The sequence below is a fragment of the Myripristis murdjan genome, chromosome 3 (genome assembly GCF_902150065.1).
Source record: "Myripristis murdjan chromosome 3, fMyrMur1.1, whole genome shotgun sequence".
Lineage (NCBI taxonomy): Eukaryota > Metazoa > Chordata > Actinopteri > Holocentriformes > Holocentridae > Myripristis > Myripristis murdjan.
In genome coordinates, this window is record NC_043982.1 from 20613396 (window position 1) to 20638363 (window position 24968).

Sequence of the window (24968 nt, forward strand, 5' to 3'; positions counted from 1 at the left end):
GCTATCATTTCCATGGGATGCTGGGACATCTGTCAACCTCTGGGGCATGATGATCTGTCACAATAAAGCAAGCTTTCTCAAATCACTGACAGCTTGCCCTGCAATTTTTAGAGTGACTGTATAACTCAACACAGAATAAATGCTCCAGCTGCATTGGATCTACTAAATACTGACAATGCACAATAACATACTGTGCTAACCGTAATAATCTGAAACAAACCAGAGCCTCATATGCTCACTGATGTTATTGTTACAAGTTGACTGGTATTTTTTTTTTCAACAGCTTTTTGGCTAAAGGCTTTTATTCCATGACCTTGTTTGAGGTTGAGATTAAGTAGCATATTTATCTGTGTTATGTTTACACATGCTTGTGGTTTTGCTTGTGCTCAAACCCCCGCAGTCTGTATCAGAATACATTTGAAAATGTAAAATCCTGTCATTTGAATTTCCGATTGTGCTATGTATTGATGCATCAGAGCTTTCAAAATCATACTACTCTATGAGCTATATCAGATGCAAGACAGCTAGGTCTGTTTCAAGGAATATTTCAATGCTGTATAGTTGAGTAACCCATCTACTGCAGATTCCTTCTTTCATCAAATAGATTGCAAGCTTCAGAAGCTGTAAACATTACATTTCTGCAGAACTGCTTACAGCATATCATCATATTCTTCAATCCTCTGCTGATTATGATTGCTCATGATTGGGTCTATTTCTCAGTCACTATTTAAGAAAAAGATTAATCAAACTCATTATTAGCAGGATGATTTACTAAAGAGTAAAAAAAAGAGTAATGTGTAGCGCCATGTAGATCACTGGTCTGTACGGTCACAGTCAGATCGCTGATATATCATATATTAAGAAGGTGGTGTTCAGTCAGTGGCAGTATCAGAATTGCGATAGTGAGCAGTGCACAGGCTGACAGAGGTCGAAAGACTGGCAGATCAGGCTTACTTTCACAGAATTCAACAAAAGACGGGGGATAAGCCTAAAGGCTGAATCACTATGTCACCAAGGCAACATCATCGTGCAGAAATCCGAGGAAGGAGAATGTGTGTATGTGTGTGTGAGTTTGCATGTTGTTTGTGTGCGTGTGTGTGTGTGTGTGTGTGTGTGTGCATGCATGTGGTTGTGAAAGATAGAGATAAAGAGAGAGAGGAAGGGGGAACAAGAGAGCGCATGCATGTGTGTACATGTGATTATGTGTGCTTGGGCTCATATTTTCCAGGGCATAGCAAACAGACGTTTTTATTGTACCTCCTGTAGCAATGCCAGTCTCCTGATAACATCAAATTCATGTAAACTGAGCTGTATTTACACTGTCGGTGGACTTGTACTTAAAACACTAAATCAAGTGATGAAATCAGTGTTGAAAAGAAAGTTATCGCCCAAAATACAACAATTTCTTTCCAGATTAGATTATAACAAGGGTCGCACAAGGGTATCATAACCTTTATACTACCCCAATGAATCACTGTTAACTTTGCTCTAAGGCGAGTTGTAAGCATGGCACTCCTTTAGCCTGGCAGGTCAGAAGTTTCCTAAACAAAGGTTGCCATTGGTCAGGGACGTTGACAGTCCATTATCTAAAGTCTAGCCAGCCAACATGGCAGCCAACAACCCCCTAAACAAAGTTGAGTATTCAACCGAGAGGTCAATAGTTCTCTCAACAAAGCTCACTATTGGCTTGCAAGGTCAAGAATTTCTTAAACATGGGCAGCCATTCGACAAGGGGTCTAACTGTTCTCTGTAAACAAAGCTTACCATTGGACTTGAAGGGTCAACTGTCTCTACTCCTCCTCCTGAACCAGGTGTTACCACTCAAAGGCCAATTATTTTTTTATTTGTTTCAAAAATTTTTTAGGAGACAGATTTTTTGGGTGTCCAAGTGGCAGGTCTTGCATCTGTGACTTAAGTCCATACTCTGAGCCTGGCTGCAGCGTGGGTCTGATGGTCAGACGGTCAGTGTCAGCAGGGCCTTTGTTATGCCCACATTGTATGTGTGCATTGAACGGGAAAACAACAAAAGGACCAAATGAATCATTAAAATACAGAATCCCTCAGCTTCCACATCTGACTCCTCGGTCAGCCTCGACATACTGCTGAACAACTGACCTTAGTGGGGAGGAGGAAGACAATTAGGTCACCTCATGATTACATTACTCAAATGACATTTTACAGCTATTGTGCCCTTTATGCGTTTCATCAGCATTACTTAATGATGGGGACAGATAATACTGAAAAATACCATGTGTGCTATTGATTATTTCTTGGTTGTATCATAATAACATAGTACACAGTGCTAGAAGGAATTGTTTGTCAAGCACCACAGAGGAAAAAAAAAATCAATTGCACAAAACAGGTGAAATATATTTATTCAACTATTCAAATTAATCCAATCCCCATTATAGGAGGAGCAGTGTATTATCCTTGGAAATTGTGTTGTGTGTATAGCAGTATTTTGAATCTGTAACCTTTTTATTGCAGAGTCCCATAACTCCAACCCTGGCTGTGAGATATTTGTACACACAGTGACCGCAGTACTGAGGGGTTATGGAATAACAAGGAGCTCCATGCATTATTAATGGGCTCTGCTGTGAATCTGTTCAGAATAATAACAGCTATTTCCCAGAGCCTCATTACTGTGTGTTTTTAAAGCATGTGTTTGGTATCCATGGACACCCCGCTCTTACATTCTCTTCTTCCTCCACGTATTGAGATTCAGGTCATGCATGGCACTTGCTGTTTTTAATTTTCATTTCATCATAAGCACTTTAAGACTGTTGCCAGCGCTTATTTGCAGTTTTCCTGCAGACCTCTTCACTCAGGCTTCTGACAGGACAGATGCTGCAATTAATCACGGCAGAGAAACAGGCATCGTTTCCATACTGAGCTGAAGAGCCAATCAGCACAGCAGCAGGCCTCGGCCCAAATTACAAATGCTTTACTCAAACTAGCTAATTGAAAACAAACCACAATTTTAAAATTCTATCAAGCCACTATCACATGTGCACAGGAGCAGATTCTTTTCCCTAATTTGTAACTAACATTAACTCATGTTTAAATGTCTCAGCTGTCTTGGAAAAAAAAAAAAAAAAACCTTCTCTGGGCCAGTGGATTCACAGCCTATTGTGGAGATATGATAATTATTGTTTGCCTGCCTTCCCTCCCCCACTCGCCATATTATTCAAGGGAGCTCAGAAAACCCCTGGGGATGTCTTGGAAATGAAGCGATTTTGAAGGGAGTAAGAAAGAGGCAGAATCCAAAGCACTGGTGTGTGAGAAGGGGACTGTTATTGAGACAAGTACCAGTTACATGCTGACCTTGTCCAGTCTCAACACTGTATTTACACACAGTTACAATGGACTTCCATTCAAATCACTGAGAAACAGTACATACTATAATAATGCCAACATGAATGGTCATATATCCCTGCAAAGATGTTTTTTTTTTCCTTCATAGAATTACTCCATAAAAAACATACAAATTTATTTTTTTATATCTTGTAAAGAAGTGAGTGCTATGAATATTTATCAATGTATTTATCTTTATTTTCAATAGCTAACAAGGAGACATGAAGAAATACTTCATAGAAATTATGGCTAATATAATCTTTGAAATGAACCAATTCCTTCAAATAAATATTTGTGATTGTTATTTTAATTCTGAACAAAGAGACACAAAGAAATATATAATACTTCATACAAAATTATGGCTACTATCATATTAGTGATGGAATGTCTCATCTTAATGGCCGAGCAAAACTCAAAACATTAAATTACTGTTCCTATTAAGAGCTGAAAACAAGTTTTCAAGAATTTCATACCGATATGCATTTATTCTATGGACAGTTTTCAAAAGCAGTTGGTTTGTAAGCAAAATACAAACAAAATTAATTGCTGCTATTGTAACTCATAAAAAAGTATAAAAGAGCAGAAATGCACTATGTGATATAGCAATCCACAGGTCGTTTACCAATGTTTTAATTAAAGCCTCACATATTAAAACTTTACAACAGGTGATATGAAAAATTTACAACATTTTCTTTTTTTCTGGGATTTCTGTACAGCTGGCAAAAATACCTCCAATGCCTTTTCAATTGGCTTTGACAGTGCAACAAACTGGCTCTACTAGTTTTCTTTTTGCTCTTTTGAAACAATTATGGTATCAAGGAGCAGTGTAAAAATACATCAATCATGAAACCATCTGCCTTGATCCTGAAATTTGTATTTACCATAAAATATCCCCTTTATTACACAAAATAAAAACATAATTTAATCGTTAAACATCTTAAGTAAAAACAAATACATAAAAGGAGGATTTTTTGGGGTGCCAGTTACACGCTTTTCAGCAAATGATCTCGAGGGTAAAGGAGGTCTGATCTCTTCCCACTCTACAAAACATGTACAGCAGATTACAGCTACAGTTTGATGATGTGATGACATAAATGATTTATGGCAGTTTATGTCTCAGTCTGTTCAGTCCTTCATCCAGAGATCTACATCCCAAGACCTTTTTTTCGGTTTCCCTTATTCCTCAAGACATTGTCTGCCTTCATGACATGGTTTGAATTCGTTCAAATATCACTTGGCCTTACATGTGATGATTTGATCTACGATTTCCCCCAGGCCATTCTTGCACAGTTACGTCCACAGGAATGATGGGTGAAAGAGAAAGGTTGAAGTAAAGAAAGTCTCACAATATTCTGGCCAGTGTGGGAACAAAGACTGATGTGTGGGTTACTGGTTTCCAGCATGGTACCTGTGAGTCATTCAGTTCAGGTGCTCTCTGCAAGAGGTGAGAGCTGATAAAAATCCTTTTGTTGAAATGCATTCAAAATGTCCATTCGCTGGGCTGAACTGACAACTTTGACCTCATAAATAAAGCTTTAGTGTTAAATAAAATGTTGAAAGACACATGTCTCTCAACATATTGTGTGCCCAGAGTCAGTTTTAAAATGACAATTGAAAGACCCAACAAACAAACAAATAAACAATCACTGGGCACTTGCCCACACAGACTTCTCTCATAGCTCAGCCTATTTCATAGACAAAAATCCAGCTAATGTGTTTTTGCCCTGTACACACGAGTGCATATCCGTCTATAACAATGGACAGTTTCTTTGTATAACATTCTAAATCTTACACACTTCTTAAGTGCAACTTAGAAAAGCAACGTGGATTGATGCTTTTATTCTATTCCTGTTCTTTGAGATAGGATTTCCATTTGGCTCAGTAGATGCTGACCTGGGACAGGACCTGGGCATGGGCCTGGATTTGGGAAGGGTGGGGCTGCTGCTGTGGGGCCGGCTGGGGGCTGCCGAGGGATGCAGAGCCTCCCACTGAATGGGGTGTACCGGGGGAATGCTGGGGTGGGGAACACTGGGACTGGTGCTGCTGCTGCTGTTGCTGCTGCTGCTGCTGTTGCTGCTGCAAATGCTGAATTTGCTGCTTGTGCAGCTGATGCATCTGCATGTGCTGGAGCTGCATTTGCTGCTGTTGCTGCTGCTGTTGCTGTTGTTGCTGTTGCTGCTGCTGCTGCATGTGGTGCTGCTGCAGCTGTTGCTGGAGATGGTGTTGGAAATGCTGATGCTGCATCTGCTGCTGGATCTGCTGGTGATGCATTTGCTGCTGCTGCATCTGGTGGTGCTGAAGGTGCTGTTGCATCTGCTGCTGCTGCTGTTGCTGCTGCTGGAGCTGTTGAATTGCATGCTGCTGCACTGGTTGCATGGGGGGGCTCATCTGAGACACTGCCGTAGACTGAGCTCCTGCCACCATGGCTCCTCCGGCACCCATCTGGCCAAGCAGCTGCGGTGGCAGCCCAGAGGACATGTTCTGGTGGGCCACTGTAACCGAGGTCACGATCTGACTGCCCCCCAGTCTCATTTGCAGAGGTTTGGGGGCAATGGCCCGTGGTACAGCTTGTTGGAGGGCCTGGGCAGCTGAGGGCATAGAGGGGTGCTGGTTGAGGGGTGAGGGCAGCACCAGGCCTGGGGAGAGGCTGGTGGACGCCAGGGTCTGTTGCACTGAGCGGATAGTCTGGGCCTCAGCAGACTCTGCTGCAGCCTGAGTGAACAAAACAGCAACAGGTGAGTCAACAAAGCCACGGTTTTCACCTCAAACACTGTTTTCATTACTGTACTAACGTCATAGGGTTCAGGTTTGAAGTTTTTGTTATTGCAAATCAACCTTTTATACAACTTCTCAGGGAACCATATAATGTGATACAAAAAATTCCCTTTCTTGTCTAATTCACACATTTGTCAGGTGAAAGGGAAAAAAGGTGGCTCACCTTAGAAACCAGGCTGGCTCGGTATGCAGCAAGGGCTTTTAAATATTCTTTTTTGGCAGCTTCTGTTTTGCTTTTGTAAACCTGTGATGAAAAATGAACTGTGTAAATGTCAAGTTTTAACACAAAGTCTTTATAAATAAATATATTTCCTGTTACTTTTGGTGCAGTCCAGATCTTTACTTCAGGCGAAATACACTCAACACACATGCATGCACACATGCACTCACGCCCTTAATTTCCTGTGTGAATCTATTTGTTAGTAGCTATTTCCCTTTAAACTGTAATTAAATAAAACTTGTTAATCCTTAGATTGTGCAGTTCTCCAACTCATTCATGATCATTAGCATTATTCCTGAATACCTGTTCAGCCTGAATAACCAAATCTTGCAGTACCTGCTTCTGCTCCTCTCCCAGACCATCCCACATGGAGGCCACGATTTTGGACACCTCTCCAAAGGTGGCATTGGGATTCTGACCCTTGATAGCAGCCTGAGTGTCTCTGAAGAACAGGGCATAAGCAGACACAGGCTTCTGAGGCTCATTGGGATCCTTCTTCTTCTTCTTCTTAGGGGTCTTGGGTTTCTTTGTGGGGTCTATGGGGGCTGGTCGCTTTTCTCCAATAACCTACAATCGAACATGATATCATTCAGACAAAACAAGACAAGAAGGCCAACAATATGTGTTTTCTATAGTTATTTGCCAACTCTTTTCTCACCCTGTTGCCATCGTCTTGGTCATCCTCATTGATGGAGCTGGAGGGGGATGGTGTGGCGGATTTGCTGGCAGGCGGTGATGGGGAAGTATGGGTGATGTTGGGTCCCGTCATGTTTAGGCCCAGCTGCGAATTGAGCTGAGATTGGTTAATGGTGGTCAGCTGATTCCGCGACATCATCCCATTGGGGTTGTTCATGCTGATAATGGATCTCATCACCATGGCTGGGTTGGGTGGGTACTGGCGAAGATGGCCTGGTCCAACATTCTGGACAAACATTGGTATACAGAGAGAGGTGGGTTGAGATAAGGTAAATATGTATGATACTTTACTGGATCAACCACTGAAAAATGCTTGTGAAGCCGTTTCTAGGCATTTTGTTCACAGACACTTTAGCAGGCTGGTAGGTTGTCAACATAAACGTTTTGAACTTGGGTCCTGCAGGTGAAAGACGGTCTCCCTATCACTACGCCCCCATTGCTGCCCAATGCATTAAGCTTATGAAGGTGTAGCCTTTCACCAGAGAGGAATTCGGGTCATTGGATTCTGTGGATTGTTACACAGCAGATCACATGCCACTATGCCCCGCATCTTAAACGTCTCTATTACCAGCCATGATAAATTATCTTGACACTCGAGGAGCCTGTTTTATAAGCCGGTAATAGATGGCTACACAGCTCAATTGATTCATTTCAGAACTCTATTGTATGGAATTCTGGGACAGCGCTTCGGACTGTCCAGTCCCTGGAGAGTATCAGCGGACTGGCTAACACTGGACAAGCACATAACTTAAAATGTCACAATAAAGAGGCTGTTGAAGTTGCAGTTTGTATGCATATACCACTAGCCACAAATCAAGTTTGGACTGAAGTGCCCAGCAACATAAGAAGCCCTATATGTTTCAATGAAATGCAACTTTTTGCAGTTATCACTTTTTCTTGCTCCTGCAAAAACTATACTTTCAGTACAGTTTGAAATGAGATAAAATTCTGTCAAGTGGCAGCTTTGATAGATCATACTTCGACTGAATGGACAGGGTGGAAAAATATCTCTTTATAATCAACTCCATGAATCAACTGACAGAGGAAATAAAGTTTAAGTGTTTTGGACAGGTCCCCTCCCTTCTACACTCTTGGGTATAGTATAATAACATCTTCAAAATCTCATGTACGTTTTTCCTGTGTAAAACATTTGGTTCTTGAAAGAGTGCTACAGAAGGCACAGGCGAAGTGTTTGCATTGATTGCGGTGAGGATGAAATTACAAGGACTGCTAGCTCCCCAGAGGGAAGACTGATCAGAGAGCCAGTAGAGCTGACATGGAACAGAGAAGGGGAAGTGAACACAACAGAAAAGGTGATTTGTTCTCCCCTAGGTACATCCATCTGGTATTCAGCAGCACAAACTCAATCTCTACCAATATCAACACATCATAAACCCATGCACCTGGCTTTATTGAAAGAACCTTCTGAACGCCCGTCTTCAAAAACAATATTGTAACACCATTTCAGACAAACATATTGGATCTACAATCCATTTCTTTCTCACATGCCATGTCTACTGCTTATCATAAATGCAATCTATGAGGTGAGTGCGTACTTCATATTTACATGTGCGAGGAAGATTTGGCAAAGGTGAGACAAAAATGGGGAAAGTATCTGAAGACATATTGTTATGATTTTCTGAATGTGGAACCTTTAAATTCTCTTGTGAATAAAAGCTGCAATAAACAAGTCTGTGACCAAATGACTGTGATTTACATATCTGCGGCCCAAAATGTTCCAAGTGTTATTGTCATCTTCATTATTGAGCACACGATGGCTCTCAGTTTGCTCTCTGCTTGCTGAGAACATCAAAGACACACACACTGAGCTCATTAGTCGTGGCCATCTGTATAATAACACTTCTGCTCAATCCCAATGTTGCAATTTTGACTTAGAGCAATGGCCCATTCCGCCATTTGTTTGGAATATGCTGATTTCTTCAAAATGGCCTTCAGATGCTATGCATTTTAAAGACATGCACTGATGACCACCGTTAAATATCTAACACTTAATCATATCACACTCAAAAAGCTTCCGAGACGCATTCTTTTGCCCCATATTCTACCAAGAGCTAGAGTGGCAGCAATTTTCCTTTTCATTTTATGATACAAAAGTGCAATGACAGTTATGTCAGTAAAATAACAGCTTAAGCACATGCCCGATTTGAACAAATGCTATCCTACATGAAAAGATAACAGCTAATAACACACTAGTGAAAGAAATCATGTTAAGTAACAGTGGCCCTGATTGTGAATATGAATTTAGAACAAGGATGTTTATTTATGTCCCTCTGCCATCTCATTTGCATTTTGATTGCAGTATTGTCGGCAGTCACAGCAGACATCTAACTAGATATTTTGATAGTCATCGTAAATCTGCAAATAAGTCCTTATCTTGAGTGCACAGTGGCCAGATGTGCCCTCTTTTGTCAGGTTTGTGCCTGTGTGTGTATGTGTTTGCGGGTGTGTGTGCATGTGTGAACATGTCTGCGTGAATGCATTGTGTCAATCACTGGTGAAGCTGAAATTTATTCTCTAATCAATAAAGCTTTTTTGATGGAAATTCTGATTGCAACTTTACCCACTGTGTGCCTTTGAAATGCAAAATCTGAAATAACTGGCATCATACTGCCAGCAGTATGTTGGTCAAAGAAAAAAAAAAAAAAGAAGTTGTTTGGTACATTATTGTTGGCCTCATCCCCACTTAACACTGCAAATACTCTGCCGCATGAGGCATTCTATAAAGCAGGAGATGCAAAAAAAAAAAAAAAAAAAAAAAAAAAAAAAAACAAACCAACAAAAAAACACTACTGACAATGGGTGAAACCCTTAACACAATACACCAACCAATAAACACTGTAGCCGGGCTCAAAATGCAATATTACTCATTCACAAGTGCAGGGATAAAAATCTCAACAGTAATGTCAATGAAAGCAGGCTCGGGTCTGTTCTTGAAGATATTGGAAATCAGAATTTGGGGAGGTGGAGAATTTATGAACAGTGGCACCATGTAAGCTGTAACAGGCTGAAAAGAATGTTAACAAGTTCAATTTCCATTCAATCAACGCCCGAGCTCTTGGAAATGTTCCATGGCAGGAGAGGGGTAAAATCATCTATATGGTAATTATAAGGATGAATCCCCCAGTAACTTTCGCCAGCATGAAAGGTCAGTCCTATTAAAGATAGTTTATCAGTGCTCTGCACATATTCCTTTACTCGGCTTCTAAACGGGTACATCATTTTATTTTTTTCCCTCCATTTTCAGCAACCTGCTGAAGTCTGTGCTTAAGCCAAATGAGAAAAATGGAATTTTGAATGCTGGTAAAGGCTATAATAGCATGAAGATAAATTGTTTTTCTTTCCTCTCCCCTGTCTCAGTCAAACACACCTCTCTCTCTCTCTCTTTCTCTGTGCGGTGCAAACTCAGTCTATCTTCCCAACCTCTAACCCCCACTTAAAAACAAATCTCTCTTACTCCCCCCCCCCCCCCCCCCCCCCTTCTCCTCCACCCCTTGGCCAGACCTTAAGGCCAGCGGGCTCCCTCCCCTTGCTCTGGTACAGCCACTGACCCATACCCCTTCCACCATTTCTCGTGATGCACTATGGGTATTTAAAACTTGTTCAACATGACATCATTTCATTTTGAGCGCTGCCTGAGAAAAGTAAATTACAGAATCAATCATGCAGAAGGTCAGGCCGAGACTTCATTACAAGTTGCATGCCTGCATGAAAATCTTTCATTTCTGACTGACCCAATATGTCACAATAGCTGTCTGTCGAAAACGAGAAAAGAGAAAAGAACAGGAGAAGAAACGGAGTGAAAAAAATTCACTCTCTGAAATTGATGTACAACTGATGTCAGTGCTACTTGGCTTGGAAGGGAGATAAGAGAGAAGTGTAAAAAACATGCTTTCTGCAACAGTGGTCACATCTTCCATTTGATTCAGGATATAGTAGTTTTTGACCAGTCAAAACCTGGGGTATTACGTTCACTGGCAATCTACACAATATCAAGGCGTTTTGATCATGCGAATAGCAAACAACAAATGGCTCATTCTGCCACAGTTTCATATTATATGTTGTTGTTGAATGATGCGTGCAGTGCAAACACTTAGATGCTATCTTTGTAATTTGTATGCTGCTGTATAACTAGCCAAATCAGAAACAGCTTGGTGGCAGTGAAAAATATATAATGCATCACCACATAGTAGCAAATGTAACAAGGCAGCAAGCGCCGGTATCTCCTAAATATTGATTTCGGCATCTGCTAAAACTAGTTGACTACTGTAGATTTCAAATCCAATCATGGCAGACATAGACCCCATTTCGGTACATGCTTACATCTGTCAAGAATGAAAAAAAAAAGCTAAAAAATGGTGAAGGCACCAGGTGTTTTTTGAAATAGTACCCAAAGACCCTTGCTGTGTAGCGGGGAGAGAATCAAGAAGAAATTGTGAATAAAGCAATACTGGCAGCTCTAACTCCAGTACTATTTGGCACTATTGAGACTCAATCACAAATAAGGAGGACACATGCTGGGAGACAAAAATGAGAGTCAGAAGCTTGTTAGGAGAGCAGATTAAATAAATAATGACTTCAGATTCAGGGCTTGCCAGGCATTTCTGCAGCTGAGAAAATGTATTTCTCTTTGCAGAACCCCAGCATCTGTGGCCAATTTGCAAGACATACGCTGAACATTAGGGGAGAAGAATTAACAGAACACTTGGCAAAGCAATGACATGGAAGGAGGTTTTGAAAATAGCCCAGGTATACTCACTGGTTGGGTTTCTCATTAAGTTCTGATAAGAGACAGGCTTTCACAGACACTAAATATTCACCACCGGTAAGCTACTGTAGAAGAAGAAAACCAAGACAACTGTTTGGGAAATGTGAGCACGGTGGCTTGATGAAAAATGTAATTGCAATACAGCATGGTTTATTTGTTTGCCCCTGCAGCCATAACAAATAACAGAGAATATAATCATGTATATAAGGTTGTCATTCCATTATCAGTGTGCTGACAAAATGACAAAACATCCTTCGCAGGGCTTCGTAAATCATTGTCTCTGTATACAGAATACATCATGAAAGGCAGTGTTACTTATCTCATCTAAAAGTTGCGTTCCCTTTTCACGGCAAAGATAAAAACATAGATGAATGGGATTTCTATAGGCATTGTCTCTAGACTTTTGGGGATCAATCTCATTTGCAGAGAAAATGAAGGGCCACTGTAAGCCTTCCTGCGGTACAATGTGTGATGACTGATAACAAGTGAACAGTGTGCCAGCGACAATGCCACAAGGCAGGGAGCAGAAACCTACATTCTCTCCCCCGTTTTTAATAGAGTCTCCACACAATCAGAGACATGAGCCATGCAAATGGTGTTAAAGAGGAATAATGTTTGAGAATCAAATCTAATCCTCCAGCAAGTCGTGAGAACAGTCAGGAATGTAATTGTGTCAAGGTTCCGTTTCTTCCAGATGTAGAAAGCTTAACTGACCATGAAATGAAAATTCTTTAGGCAAAACCCTTCTGGGGCTCACTTACTGTATGTGGCAGGGATATTTTAAAAGCTGCAATTATTTTACATGCCAGAAGCATGAAGGCAGGAAAAAGAGCTGTAAAATTTTATAGCCCCTTCCCATATAGAATGTAAATAAATATCTGTATTATCAGTGTGATTCACCAAATGTGTCGAGGGGGAAGCGGGGGGTCTAAAACACATTTCATTTTTTCACACAGTTAAAATGATCATGGCACCTCTTCTCACTGTAATACGTTTTGTGGTTCACAAAGCAAATTCAGCATCAATATCATCATCTCTCTGCTCATGCCTTTGTCCTTTCATTTCTTTTCTCCTAAATGAATCTTCCATTTTTGTAATGGGTCTGTAAGACAACTAGTCAGCCAGTGACATTTCCATTTTTCCTCCTCAATGCTTCTATGATTGTGGCATTTGAAAATGCCTTTCCACCCCCACACAACAATCTTAAAATCTATAGCACATAACATTATCAACATCAAGAGAGTGATTACTCCATCTACTGTTCCATGTTTGACCATCCACATCGGTGGAAAGCAGCATTAAACCCCGGATCTATTCATCAGGTCCTTAAGAAAGGCTTTCTGTGAGGTTAATTCTCCAACACTGTGCTTTTCATTGCATACAAATAGCTGAACCTGAACTCCAAACAAAGCACTATGGCCTATTCAGAACATTCAGGCACTCGGTATCAGATAAAGGCTTGTGAAGACCTCATGTGACATTGGACAGAAGTATGCATCAGCATTTACAGTAGAAGGGCTTCTGGAAGCAACATGAATAATATATGAGCCTGTGAAACAGTGGCACTTTTGGGCCCCATTTTCACTGTCCTTCTAGGGCTGAATGCACTTTGTACTCTAACACCTGTGATCTATTCACATCTGCTCACCTTACAGAGAGGATCATTCACGCTCTGTGCGCTTTTTAAAATCCTCACAGTAAGTAACATAATATCATGACATTTACTCAATATGATCATATACCTCCTGCGTTGTAAACAAGGCCAGATGCTGTGCCAGATGCATTGACAACAGGAGGCATACAAAAAGTGTGAAGGTGACACTATGGTTCAGTAAAAAGGGACTCATTTAAGACCTGAATGCTTGTGGCACTACTTCACTCTGCACTGTCCTCACAGGGGTGTCCATGAGTGTTCATTTTCTAGCAACAGAATCACTGTGTTACTGGAGGATTTGACCTAGATGATAACTAGCTGTACACCGGCAGTGTTGCAGTGGTAAGCAGGACACAACAACGCTAGTATGAGATTTCTGCATTAATGAACATGACAACAGCATCAGCTGATGGGTTTCTAGCAGCGCTTGGGGCATTATTGAAAAAAAGTAATGAAGTGCAAATTGCTTGTTTGTTTGCTTTTGCATCTTTTTTTTTTAAGTAACGAATTACTTCACATACTACTCCCCAAGAAAAGTATTTAGTTCTGCTACTTGTGTTATATTATGTACATTTGTGTTACAGGCTAAAACAGTTGGACTGGGTTTACATGCATCCATTGATCCAATAAATATCACTGACCTAAGCCAGCAGGCACAAAAACCTTCCTTTAAAGTTTTTAATGACAAAAACACTAACAATATCAAATTCCAACCTTCCACTAAGTTTTTACCTCTTTGCTGACTCTTTCATGTGCACTGTAGTCATAATTATGATACCGTATTTCACCAATTAATCGCGGGGCCGCAAATAGCCGCCTGGTTCTTTTAATCGCCTGGGGTCTGCACCCATTTCGCGCATTAAACACCCACCCGAATAACCGCCGGGACGATTATTTGCATTATATTGAGGTAAACCCAAAATAAGGCTATTCACCTCATTTTTGCAGAAGTAAACAGTTAGCCCCACAATAACTGTGCGGCACTTCCGTTTTCTGTCAAAATAAGAGAGCTAGCTAACGTTAGAAAAAAGGGTGTACCTTATTGTACCATATTGTTAGTACTTTTGTACTAAAAAATATGTTGGACAGTAACTGTCATCACAATAATGGCCTGGTGCAGGTCTGTGTAAAAATAAATAAAGGCCTGCAGCGAATAGCCACCTGGTTCTTTTAAACACCTGGGGTCCAAGTTGATTTTGCGAATTAAACGCCTGGGCTATTAATTGGTGAGATACAGTTATTACGATAATTACGATATTTGTCAGGTTGACATGACCTGAAATCAGGGTAAGATGAGGGGAATCTTTCAATGGACATTAGCCTATATTAATTAAGAGATAAAAAAGGCTAAATAATGTAACACAAGTAACTACTAGTCTAATAGATCAGTAACTGTGTTTGGGCCCCTGTTCATAAGCTACAGATAGCTTCTGGGGAGTCCCATTTTACAAAACGTATCATGATTGTAAATTGATGATTGTATTTGTATTATAAAAGATTTGTAAATAAACTTATAAACTAACTGTGGTTACTGAAATTGGAACAACAATGCCTTTCACTCTTTCTCTATTTCATGAAACTTTTTTTTTTTTTTTTTTTTTTTTTTCAATTTGCTGGTGGTTTGTACGAAATGGTTAACATTTTGAAGCAAATGTGGAGGTGGTGGAAGAGAAGGTTCCTCTGATGCCACCTAGTGTCTGGCTCTAGAGCAACCCCAAACCCCTCCCACTTCCATGTAAGTCAATAGACCACATAATTTTACTTCCTTTAATGCACCTCCCATGGTGATTTTTTTAAATAATTGAGCCTTTTAGAGGCTATGACATATTATTTTGTTATTTTGGATTAGGTTTGCCATGTGATTTACAGGTTGCCTGTGAATCGATCTACTTTGCCTCAGTGCTTTGCATCATTCTGGCTGCTATGTTGTGGTGGTAAACACGGACACAGTGCCCTAGCTTCAAAACAACCACAAACCACAAACCAACAGCTCTGTCCACTATTACTTAGAATTTGTGGTGTGCACTTAGAGTTATACTCACCACAGGTGGGCCATTGTTGATGGACAGCCCTTCCTGGTCCATCATATTGCGTGAGATTGTGATAGAGGGCAGTTCCAGGCTCTGTGGGGGGAACTGGGGGGTTAAGGGGCCCCTGTGCTGGGCTGGGGGCTCCGGGATTCCAGGGAAGGGTGAGTCCACGTCCGATAAACCCAGGCCAGACTCCGTCTCAGGTGGGGGTGTAATGGGAGGGATCTCAAACTCCTCATCTCCCAAACTGGGCGTATGAAAAGTCTAGGAAGAAGGATAAAGGAAAATCATGAAAAGCAGTAACACAAAACGACCTAAGACAAGAAGCATTTGCCGAGGTAGTCCTTATCTAACATGCCGACAGGAAACCTTTAGGGATTAAATCAAACAACTTTGTTTAAGAGAGGGAGTGTTTTAGTGGAGTGGTAATACACTTGTCTATAAGTGCACTGAGATGTAACATTTCCTAAACCTATTAAAGTCCACTTTGAGCAAAGAAGGAAAAAGGCAAGTGCAGGAGGAAGACGTCAAACGCAAAAATATCAAGCGGCAATCATGGGAGAGAGAGGATACATGATAAAAGCCCTTAATCTTACGGATGGAAGATGTTGGGTTGAAGTGCAGAGAAAATACACGTCACAGGGAGATGGGTTTAAAGAACATTTTCAAAGATTATTACGCTTGGCCAGAAGTGTTTCTTTTTGTTCCCCTTGCCTGCACCCTTAAATCTGCTCATCAAACATCCTAATCCTTATGCCTTTCGAATTAAAGCTTTTGGTCACACTTAATTTGCTTATTTGCCTTCTTGGAGATGGAACTGTTCACCTACTTGGGTCTTGTCTTCATCTTCACATTGCATTAAGCTACTCTCCAAAAGGCCAGCCATCATATACCCACAATGACCACACTGCAGCTCCGTAAATGAACACAGGACCAAACAGAATGACATGCTAACTTCTGTGTCCATCCAAAATGTTGTTTTTTTTTTGTTTGTTTGTTTGTTTGTTTTTTAAGCGAGCATTATTAAAGAATTATTTGAGGAAGTTGCTGTTTAGCAACTGAAAGCTTGTTTGAAGCACAGGTCTCTTGCTAAAAGTAGAAATGTTTTAACTTCTAGTGAGCACTGAGAATTTGTTAAGCTCTCAGCATTTGTTGGAAATGTGAAAAGTGTCCTTTTCATTAAAAATAAAAGAAAAAGAAGCCAGCTCTATGAAGAGAGCTTACAAATAGACACATAACCTAAACACCGGTGTACTTTTAGTTTTTCTTTTTAGCACATTATTATTGAGTTTAATGAGGACTGTTTTCACACATTCCATTACTGTGCGTGGTTACTTCTGGTGGCAGAGAGGAAGCAAACCAAACTTACAGCAAAATGGGCTAAATACACACAAAATGATCTTTTTATATTCAACTGTCAAAACTTTTAATATGACCTGCAATGACTGTGGCTTTGTAAAGGGCATGGTAGGGGAAAAATCAATACTTCTTATGTAAAATTAAGGACTGTATTTTGTCAGTACAGTTATATGTTGCTTTGAGTAGTTTTTAATGTATTTTAGTAAACAATGGGAGCCCATGACTTTTGTGACATAAAGCAAAACCTACAGTAGGACAAACAGTACAATTTGTGGCAAATACATTGCTGGGATTAGACTTTTGATTAAGCAAAAATGTGAAAGGAAAAAAAAAAAAAAACACAATTATACCGGTGTTATCTTTTAAATGCTTTAAGTTAATTTCAAACATATTTTCTTGGGTCTGCTGTCACTGTTACAGCGCTGTTAAATCCCTTCCTCCACTGACTTCACAAACAATTTTACATTTTTCAAAAAGGCATGGCATGCAAATTATTTGTTTGCAGGGTAAACATCGGAGCAACGTTGTATTTCTACCAACTGGAGCGAGCACAGATGGGACATGCCCACCTTGATCCAGCTTTTGACACTGCTGACTTTCATTTTGGTGGGTACTGCTGATAATAATGCTTCAGTTTTTCAGACAAATCCCTGTCAAAGTTGTTGATAGATTTGAATGGACTGATGAGGCTGTTGAAAGAAGGTTTTAATACATGGTTCCGAGAACCCAAAAAAAAAAACCCTGCTCCTCTCCCACTCTGTCCTGTCATTCCTAACGCAACACCATGACACAGCAACCATTTAGTGACAAGTAAAGCATCTTACAGTACCTTTGGGCACACACAATTTTAGCACAGGTGGCCCCAATGGGATCAAACCCTTTGAACTCTACAGGACCACAACATGAACTCCTAACATCAAACGTGAACATACAAACCTGACATCTTCCACCATCGGAGTTAGCTAGACTCACCGACAGAGCTAACCAGGCTTGTATTTTCCATCTTGTTCCACTCTGTCTCTCTGTCTCCAGAAGGGGATGGAATAACAGAAGGGAGACAGCGGAGGGAATATGCCAACACAGCCCTTGATTAGGGAGTATTAATGTTCCCCTTGCTTGCTTTAGCACACAGACACTTGAAACTAATTCATTGCCTACTCAGGGCAGCTGTCTTGACAAGCACTGATGAATTCCAGTGGCAGAGGCAGCTAATAGAGTTCTCATTCCCCCTTTCTTTCTCGCTTTTTGTTCCCTACCACTGTTTCACTTTTCAGTGCTTGTTTCACAGCTATTGAATCAGTTCTCCTTTCTGAAGGAGCTAAGGTCATATTCATCACAGCACTGGCCCCTGGCTCATAGAGAGCAGAATAAATCTCAAGCAGCACTGTAGAAAGCCTTTTCTATGAGTCCTCTACTGTCATATCATGGTCCAGTCCACTAAGAAACCTCTGGAATGTAATTCACATTCATGCCTATTCAGCAGCATGTGAGTCAAAACTCAAACTGTTTATGAAATATATAAAAGTAAACTGTCATGAGTTATTGGAGAAGAGTTCCCGTAACACATGGAGGGGATCAGAGATTATGCATCATCACAGGCTTTGTTGTCTTTCTCATCTTCCCTTGCATCTAGAGCAGGATCAATTTCCAGATGAGCCTAGAGACGTAAAACTTGTGGTCGCAGCCTCATCTCTGACCAAGGATATCTTTATATTTTTTGGGATATTAGGACTTTTAAAACATTGGTGCACTATTGTAATTCCTGTCTCAGAGAAGGCTCTGCCCTGTCTTGGTCTGCCCTCCTGTCAAGTCGAATCATCGAGATGTAACGAATGTAAAGAAGAAAAATGCACATGAAGAGCTGGGTTTGTTTGGCTAGATTTACCCACAAATGGACCCAAAAAGATGGTTGTGAGGCAGAAAATCTATCATTTCCACTTTTATTGCCCTTGCTCTCATATAGATACAATTTGCTGATGCAAGTAGGTTTCTTGTGGTATTACATTGTGTAAGTTAAATCAGGGCAGAACTATATAGGCCACAGGATCCTATAGGCTGGTGCATTGTGGCCTGAATTACAGAGGCAACCAAGAGATTTGAGACAACCTTCAAGAAGGAAGGTGAGCTGAGGTGAGCTCCATTTTTAAAGGAAATCAGCACAAACATGACCGTGACCTTTAAGATAAACAGAGACATGAACATGGATGGCAGGAATGCTAGCATTTAGTGGGGGAGCCAAGGGAGGGAGAGGAAAGGAGGAGCAAGATCAGCACAGGTAAGACCGTGCCTTATGCATGTCGCCTCCCTTTATTAATGATGATCCAAATTAACATCTGCACATGGGGAGCTGATAATGGAGACCTGGAGTTTGTTTCTCATCTGGGGCTATGGAAGGTGTCAGCCGTCAGTGAAGGAAGGCCATCTCCCTGGGGGAGAGGTGCCAGACTCCAAGAGTCTACTGGAACCCACAGAGTGCTACAGTGTTGCACACTGTCTGGTGTCACTTCACATAAAGCCAGTCTAATTCTGCACTGGGAGCAGCTTAGGGGGCTCTGATCTCAGATTAAGAGATGCACAATCCACTTTCTTCGCATCACCAGCCTGATTATCCATTTAAATTGTTCTGAAAGGCTCAGCAGAGCCAAGTGCCAAGCCAGATGCTGGCTCGGGATGTGCGGGCATGTGAAATGGACTGGGGCGGGGGGCAAGGCACAAAAAGAGAGAGAAACAGAGAGAGAGCATATGTGTTTGTATGTATTGTGTCAGTGTGCATGTATTGGGTCCAGTGGCATGAGGGCAGAGCAGGGTTTGTAAATGAGAAGCTTCATCTCTCCAGTTTGAGCATCATGTGCAGATGTGTGGGGAATCTCCACTCACCTCAGTGCCTAATGGAGGAGGTTAACCTGGGTTAGACTATATGTGTAATTTATTCTTAGCAGTTGTTATTATCTTGGCTTGAAGAACCAGGTGGAGTTTATCCACTTCAGAACACTTTGGATTGCACTGGGTAAGTCATCAATCACAGAGGAAAGACACTACAATGGCTTCCAAATATTTTTGTTTGATTGTCTAAACTGTGCCTAGTTTGCTGCACTAGGCAGTAGCATTTCAAACAGGGTAACAAATAATAGCATTTCTTCATAAACACTGCTAAGAATTTGGTAATAAATATCATATTTGATTTTGCAAAATAGTACAGAGAATCCAGTAAATGAATAGGAATGTGTCTTGGTGGTGCTGGTACAGAGACACACTGACAACTGTGATTAACAAAATACTGACACATGGTAGAGAGACGACAGGACTGCACAAATATAGGATAGTTAATGATACATGTGCACATTTTGTTTCAATATTATATGCAAGAATTATAACAATAGCAAGATACAGGAAGGTGACTACGAGATGAAGAAGAGACACTCATGATGTATATCAGTAACTGATCCCAAGATTCTGGTTTCATATCCTCGCACCACAATGGTACTCCTCCAATATCAGGAGACAAGAGCAAGAAAAAGCTTTTCAGGCAATATCTCCAGTCTTTCAATAAACTTTGTAATCCAATTCACAGATGCAATAACCAAGACTTGTTAAAGGCAGCACCATGCAATTACTGCATATAATAGGCCTCCGAATCAATAGAGCCAGGATTGAGGCTCCAGTTTCCAATATCTAGACAGGCAGAGTGCACGGCTACTCAGATGACAACATCAACTATGGCACCCCCAATCAACATTATTTCAAATTTGGATCATTTGTAGTCCATTTCTACATATTTATAGTTCATTACACCCCTCTAATTTGATTGAGAAGGTAAAGCGATACTTCTCGGTGGAACTCAATCTCAGTGTACAGTATCCTTTTCCCTGGGAAGCAGTCAAGCTTTCCCTGCTAGGATGTATGCTTTACCAAGCACACCAAGGTCATCTTATCTCATCCTCTAAGTGCATAAGGTAAATGATACTCAAGCCATCTAAACAGCAAATACAGCTCTGCTGCTCTTAGGTACATGCACTCTGCCTCTTGCACAATGCATATGAAGTGCATATGCATTTGAATGACATGGGTTGTCCAAACTAATTATGGTTGGGTGGGGATGACTTTATATTTGACATTTAGGCATTTGCCTGTGCAGCAAAAGAATTAGGCCAAATGGCTAAATTGCAATAATCAACAATCAGATAATGTGAGCGTAAGGGTCAAAACCCAAGACAACAACAGCTGTAAATGGGATCTCTGTCCAAAGATTTTTTTTGTGTGTAAGAGAGAAATCCTAAATAAAGCTTTCTTTACATAGCAGAAGGAGATATACAGAGTTTTTTTATAGCCTATATTGTACAATACAGTATTGCTGCTCAGAGCTATAGGAGGACCGCATCTTTTTTTTTTTTTTTTTTCTTTTTTTTAAACGACTCTCCTCTGGTTCGAGTTAAAACAATCTCTAGGCAAACGTGGCTATATAAATTTAGCCAGCTGTCAAAATTGGCCGTTCATCATGGTGTCCAGATTCATTTTGGCTGGCGCTCATACAGAAGACTTCCCCACCACTGCACCCCGAGCCCAAGACTGACACATTAAGTAGATTAATATAGCATTACAGTGGAGAAAAAACTCATTTTGGTGTGAAACTTCACGATTCAAAGTGGAAATTCACTTTAATCTTTTTTTCAGCTCAGGTTGCAAGAAACAATAATTTGTTCCCTCTGCCATTTGAAAAGAAAAATCTATGCTGAACACTTAAGACTTCTTGTGATTCTTTCTCTCTCTCTTTCTAAGCACAATGCCATCTGTGCCCTAACACTGGAAACAGTTGTTCCTTTTGATAAAATGCAAATCAGCTGAGCTGCTTTATCAAGTAGTCCCCTCCACCACCCACCCCCTGCCCTTCCCCCTCCCTGGCTGCCACACTGGGCCCTCACAGCTGGGGGCTGAATGCTCTCCGAACAGCTTGTGCCGGCGTGGCCCCCGTCACAGTGGGCCTCAGCAGCCCGTGGTTACAGAGGATGCACCCACTCAGAGCAAATGTGGGGGAAAATTAAACTTCTCCTATAGTACTCTCCGGCTTTGTGAAGCGGTCACTTTATGAACATGAGGTCTCGCACTCCAAACACTTGTGCTGTAGCTGCCTGTGAATGAATGTCACAGCAGCATCCCCACTGCCAGGCTAATGAGAATGGAAACAATAACTCCTTTCCTGTATGGTGAAAAATGTGAAGCGCTAACAATAACATCCATCTAACTCTTTGGGAGCTGTGTAATGATGCTTTGCTGTGGATTTTGAAGCCGGATCAATCTCGCCTGCTAAACTGGATGAGATTGGCCCGTTTGAACCACAGAGGATGATGGGTATTTTTGGTGCACTTGTCTCTAATGACAGGGCAGTGGAGAGGGCGGAGGGGGAGTAAAACGGGTATATTTAGCACACTGTTAGGTCTACTATAGCTCAGAGAGGCAGTTATATACCTCCAGAGAAACAGAGCTATTCCCTTCTTTCTTTTAACGTGATTTACAGCACACAAAATTATTTAGACAGCTCCACAGTTAAGATAGTTGGTGACATTTCAGATTCGGTGAGTGCCAGCAAAGAGAGTGGCTCTGTGAGTGACAGAACAGCTGAATCTCTATGGGCTCCTTGATTGTGTCATTGAAAAGAGGAGGAAAACAGGTGTTTACATCTGAAACTTTCTGGGATGTCACTTAAGCTTACTGGATGCTGTCAGGAAAGTCTCGTCACACAGCTCTTAGTATACCCATTGTTACTGTGACGAGGCTTTAGGGGGAGCCTGGCTTTGGGTAATCATAAACAGGCAACATTCTGAGGCAATGAAGATGAGCAATACTGCCTGTAGTGGAAACAGATTAGCAAACTGGAATCAATCGTTATAGAAAACATGAAGGGCTTTAAGAAATAGAGGTGATGTTTGCACTATTGACTGTTGGCAAATTTGCCCATCTATAATAGTGGATGGAGAAAAACAGTATCACAAGCCAACCATTTACATTAAGAAAAAGCAGCATCATTTGCATATATCTACAGGAAATCCTTACTCAGTGGGAATGTGTCAAACTGCAGTATAGCTGCAGTCATTTATAAGGCACAAACTACGATGCTTTTCCATGCACTTAAGTGGCAGCATGGAAAGGTACCTCGGGCCATAACGCCTCTCCAAGAAACAACTAAGAAACTTGTCTTAGAGTAGATATTGCATTCAGCAGTGTCTACTCCACAGTACTTTATCACTTTAATTGGCTGCATCTGTACTGGGTATTGGGTGACATATTTATCAGCTGCCTTTCCTGTGATCAAATGGAAACTGGAATATGGATAAAAGTAAAGGAGGTATACTCACATCACCAGCAGCAAGTAGGGCACTGTTGGCCTCTGCCATATTCATGTAGTTGTTGTTGTTCTGGAACTGAAAAAATGAAGACAAAAAACACAATCAACCTACTGTTGTCATGGTAACATCTATTATACCACAGCATCACCCCTCTAAACTGGACACCCATCATTCAAATGGTGTGTAACACTTGGTTTTGAATGTTTACACACTGAGTTAACCTGTCACTCCCCTTGCACAAGCGAAATCTGCCACTTTGCCATTATTATGACATAAAGAGAGGCCTTTGAGAGGCCCAAGCCAATTCAAACTAAGGTAATGAGAATCTGGCCTGGCTATTGAGCTCTCATGGGATGACAATTAAAGCTAGGTTTGCATCACAAAGCCAAGTATCAAGATGCAGTGGCAGGTTATTAACTTCAAATAACCTATGGGGGATGAGTGTTACTGACGGAGAAAAAATGAAGCGGTGAGTATTTTTGTATATTGGTGGTAAGGATAAAAACACAATCAGCAACTTACAATGTGTTATTTACCTATGATCATGAAAAATATGACTTGAAGATAAAAAGTAAAGGTTATGCAACTTAAATCAATGTGTTTACTGTCATTTAAAATGTAAACACAGCTTTAAAAGCTTCAAAGGATAGAGTGCAAAAAATATGAAAATCTCCAGAAACAAAGCCAAAGGTGTGGAAATTATGTTTCAACAGAGGGCGCCACACTGCAATTACAGATAGGGCCTTTAAACTGTAGATAAGGTATTGAAAACTGCACTTTGGTAAGAAATGACATGGTGTTTTCACACCGACACACCCCCCTCCTGTCCCCCCAACCCACACATAGCCTGCTGGCAAAATGGCAGCCACTTCCTTTCTTCTGAGACACAAGCGTGCTGACAGGTAGGAACAATGGGACATAGAATGAAGAATTATGGGCTAGCAGCTGGGCCCTGGAGCACAATGCACCTCTCTGTGAGTGAGCAGTGCAAACCCTGCCTACACGGCTTGAGGGAAAAAGAATCACAGCTAGTTGCGTCTTCATGAAGTTCCACTGAGAACATTCTCCCTTATTTCCAACAAAGCACCGGAGTAATCTCCTTTGTGTGTTTATTACAAAGTCACTCTCTTAAAACATTATGAATGTTGAACAACTCCAATAGATGGAGAGGGGAAAAGATGATTTCTTATATTAACAGTGAGCAAACAATAGTGGAAACAAATTAACATCAGAGCGAACTGAGAAGTGCATTAATATATTTTCTAGCCCTTTGTTTTTTTTCCCTCTTCTTCTTTTCTTCTGAGTGGTTAGTATGCGAATGTAATTACCGAAAGAACTGCTGCTAATCAACTGCGAACGGTATCCATTAATTAGTCTATGCCCTGGAGAGTGAGCGGAGAATCAGCAGCAATGTTAACAGCAGTACGCACCAATGAGAAGAGGCGCCACAAGCCCTGCTTGCAGTTGCTGAAGCAGGTGGTTTGGGCTCTTTAGTGCTCTAGTGCAATCTTACTTGGAGCTGCCCCACTAAACTATATCTGAGCTGAGCCATGGGGTCTACACGATTGCACAAATGCATGCACAGACACGTGCAAACATGAATGCACACTCACACAGATACACATACACGTCAGTTGTGAAACATCTGTCAATAAGTAGCACTCCCTCACTTCCCAGCTGCGTGTAACTTTGAGACCTGACATGGCTGGGTTACGTCAGCCACTCGACTGGTAATTAACCTTATGCTGGTCTT

The 24968-nt window shown here is 41.1% G+C and overlaps 1 protein-coding gene across 1 annotated transcript in view; it reads right to left on the reverse strand.

Moving 5' to 3' along the window:
- Positions 1–3290: 3290 nt before the first annotated feature.
- The window catches only part of tox3 (TOX high mobility group box family member 3), a 45858-nt gene continuing 24180 nt past the window's right edge, over positions 3291–24968 (reverse strand). Inside the window, exons 2-7 of the mRNA XM_030048567.1 lie at positions 23225–23290; positions 15528–15779; positions 7008–7271; positions 6686–6916; positions 6293–6373; positions 3291–6066 (exon numbers count right to left, since the gene is read on the reverse strand). Coding sequence (XP_029904427.1) covers positions 5233–6066; positions 6293–6373; positions 6686–6916; positions 7008–7271; positions 15528–15779; positions 23225–23290 — 1728 coding nt within the window. The 3' untranslated portion in view covers positions 3291–5232. The remainder of the gene's footprint in view (positions 6067–6292; positions 6374–6685; positions 6917–7007; positions 7272–15527; positions 15780–23224; positions 23291–24968) is intronic.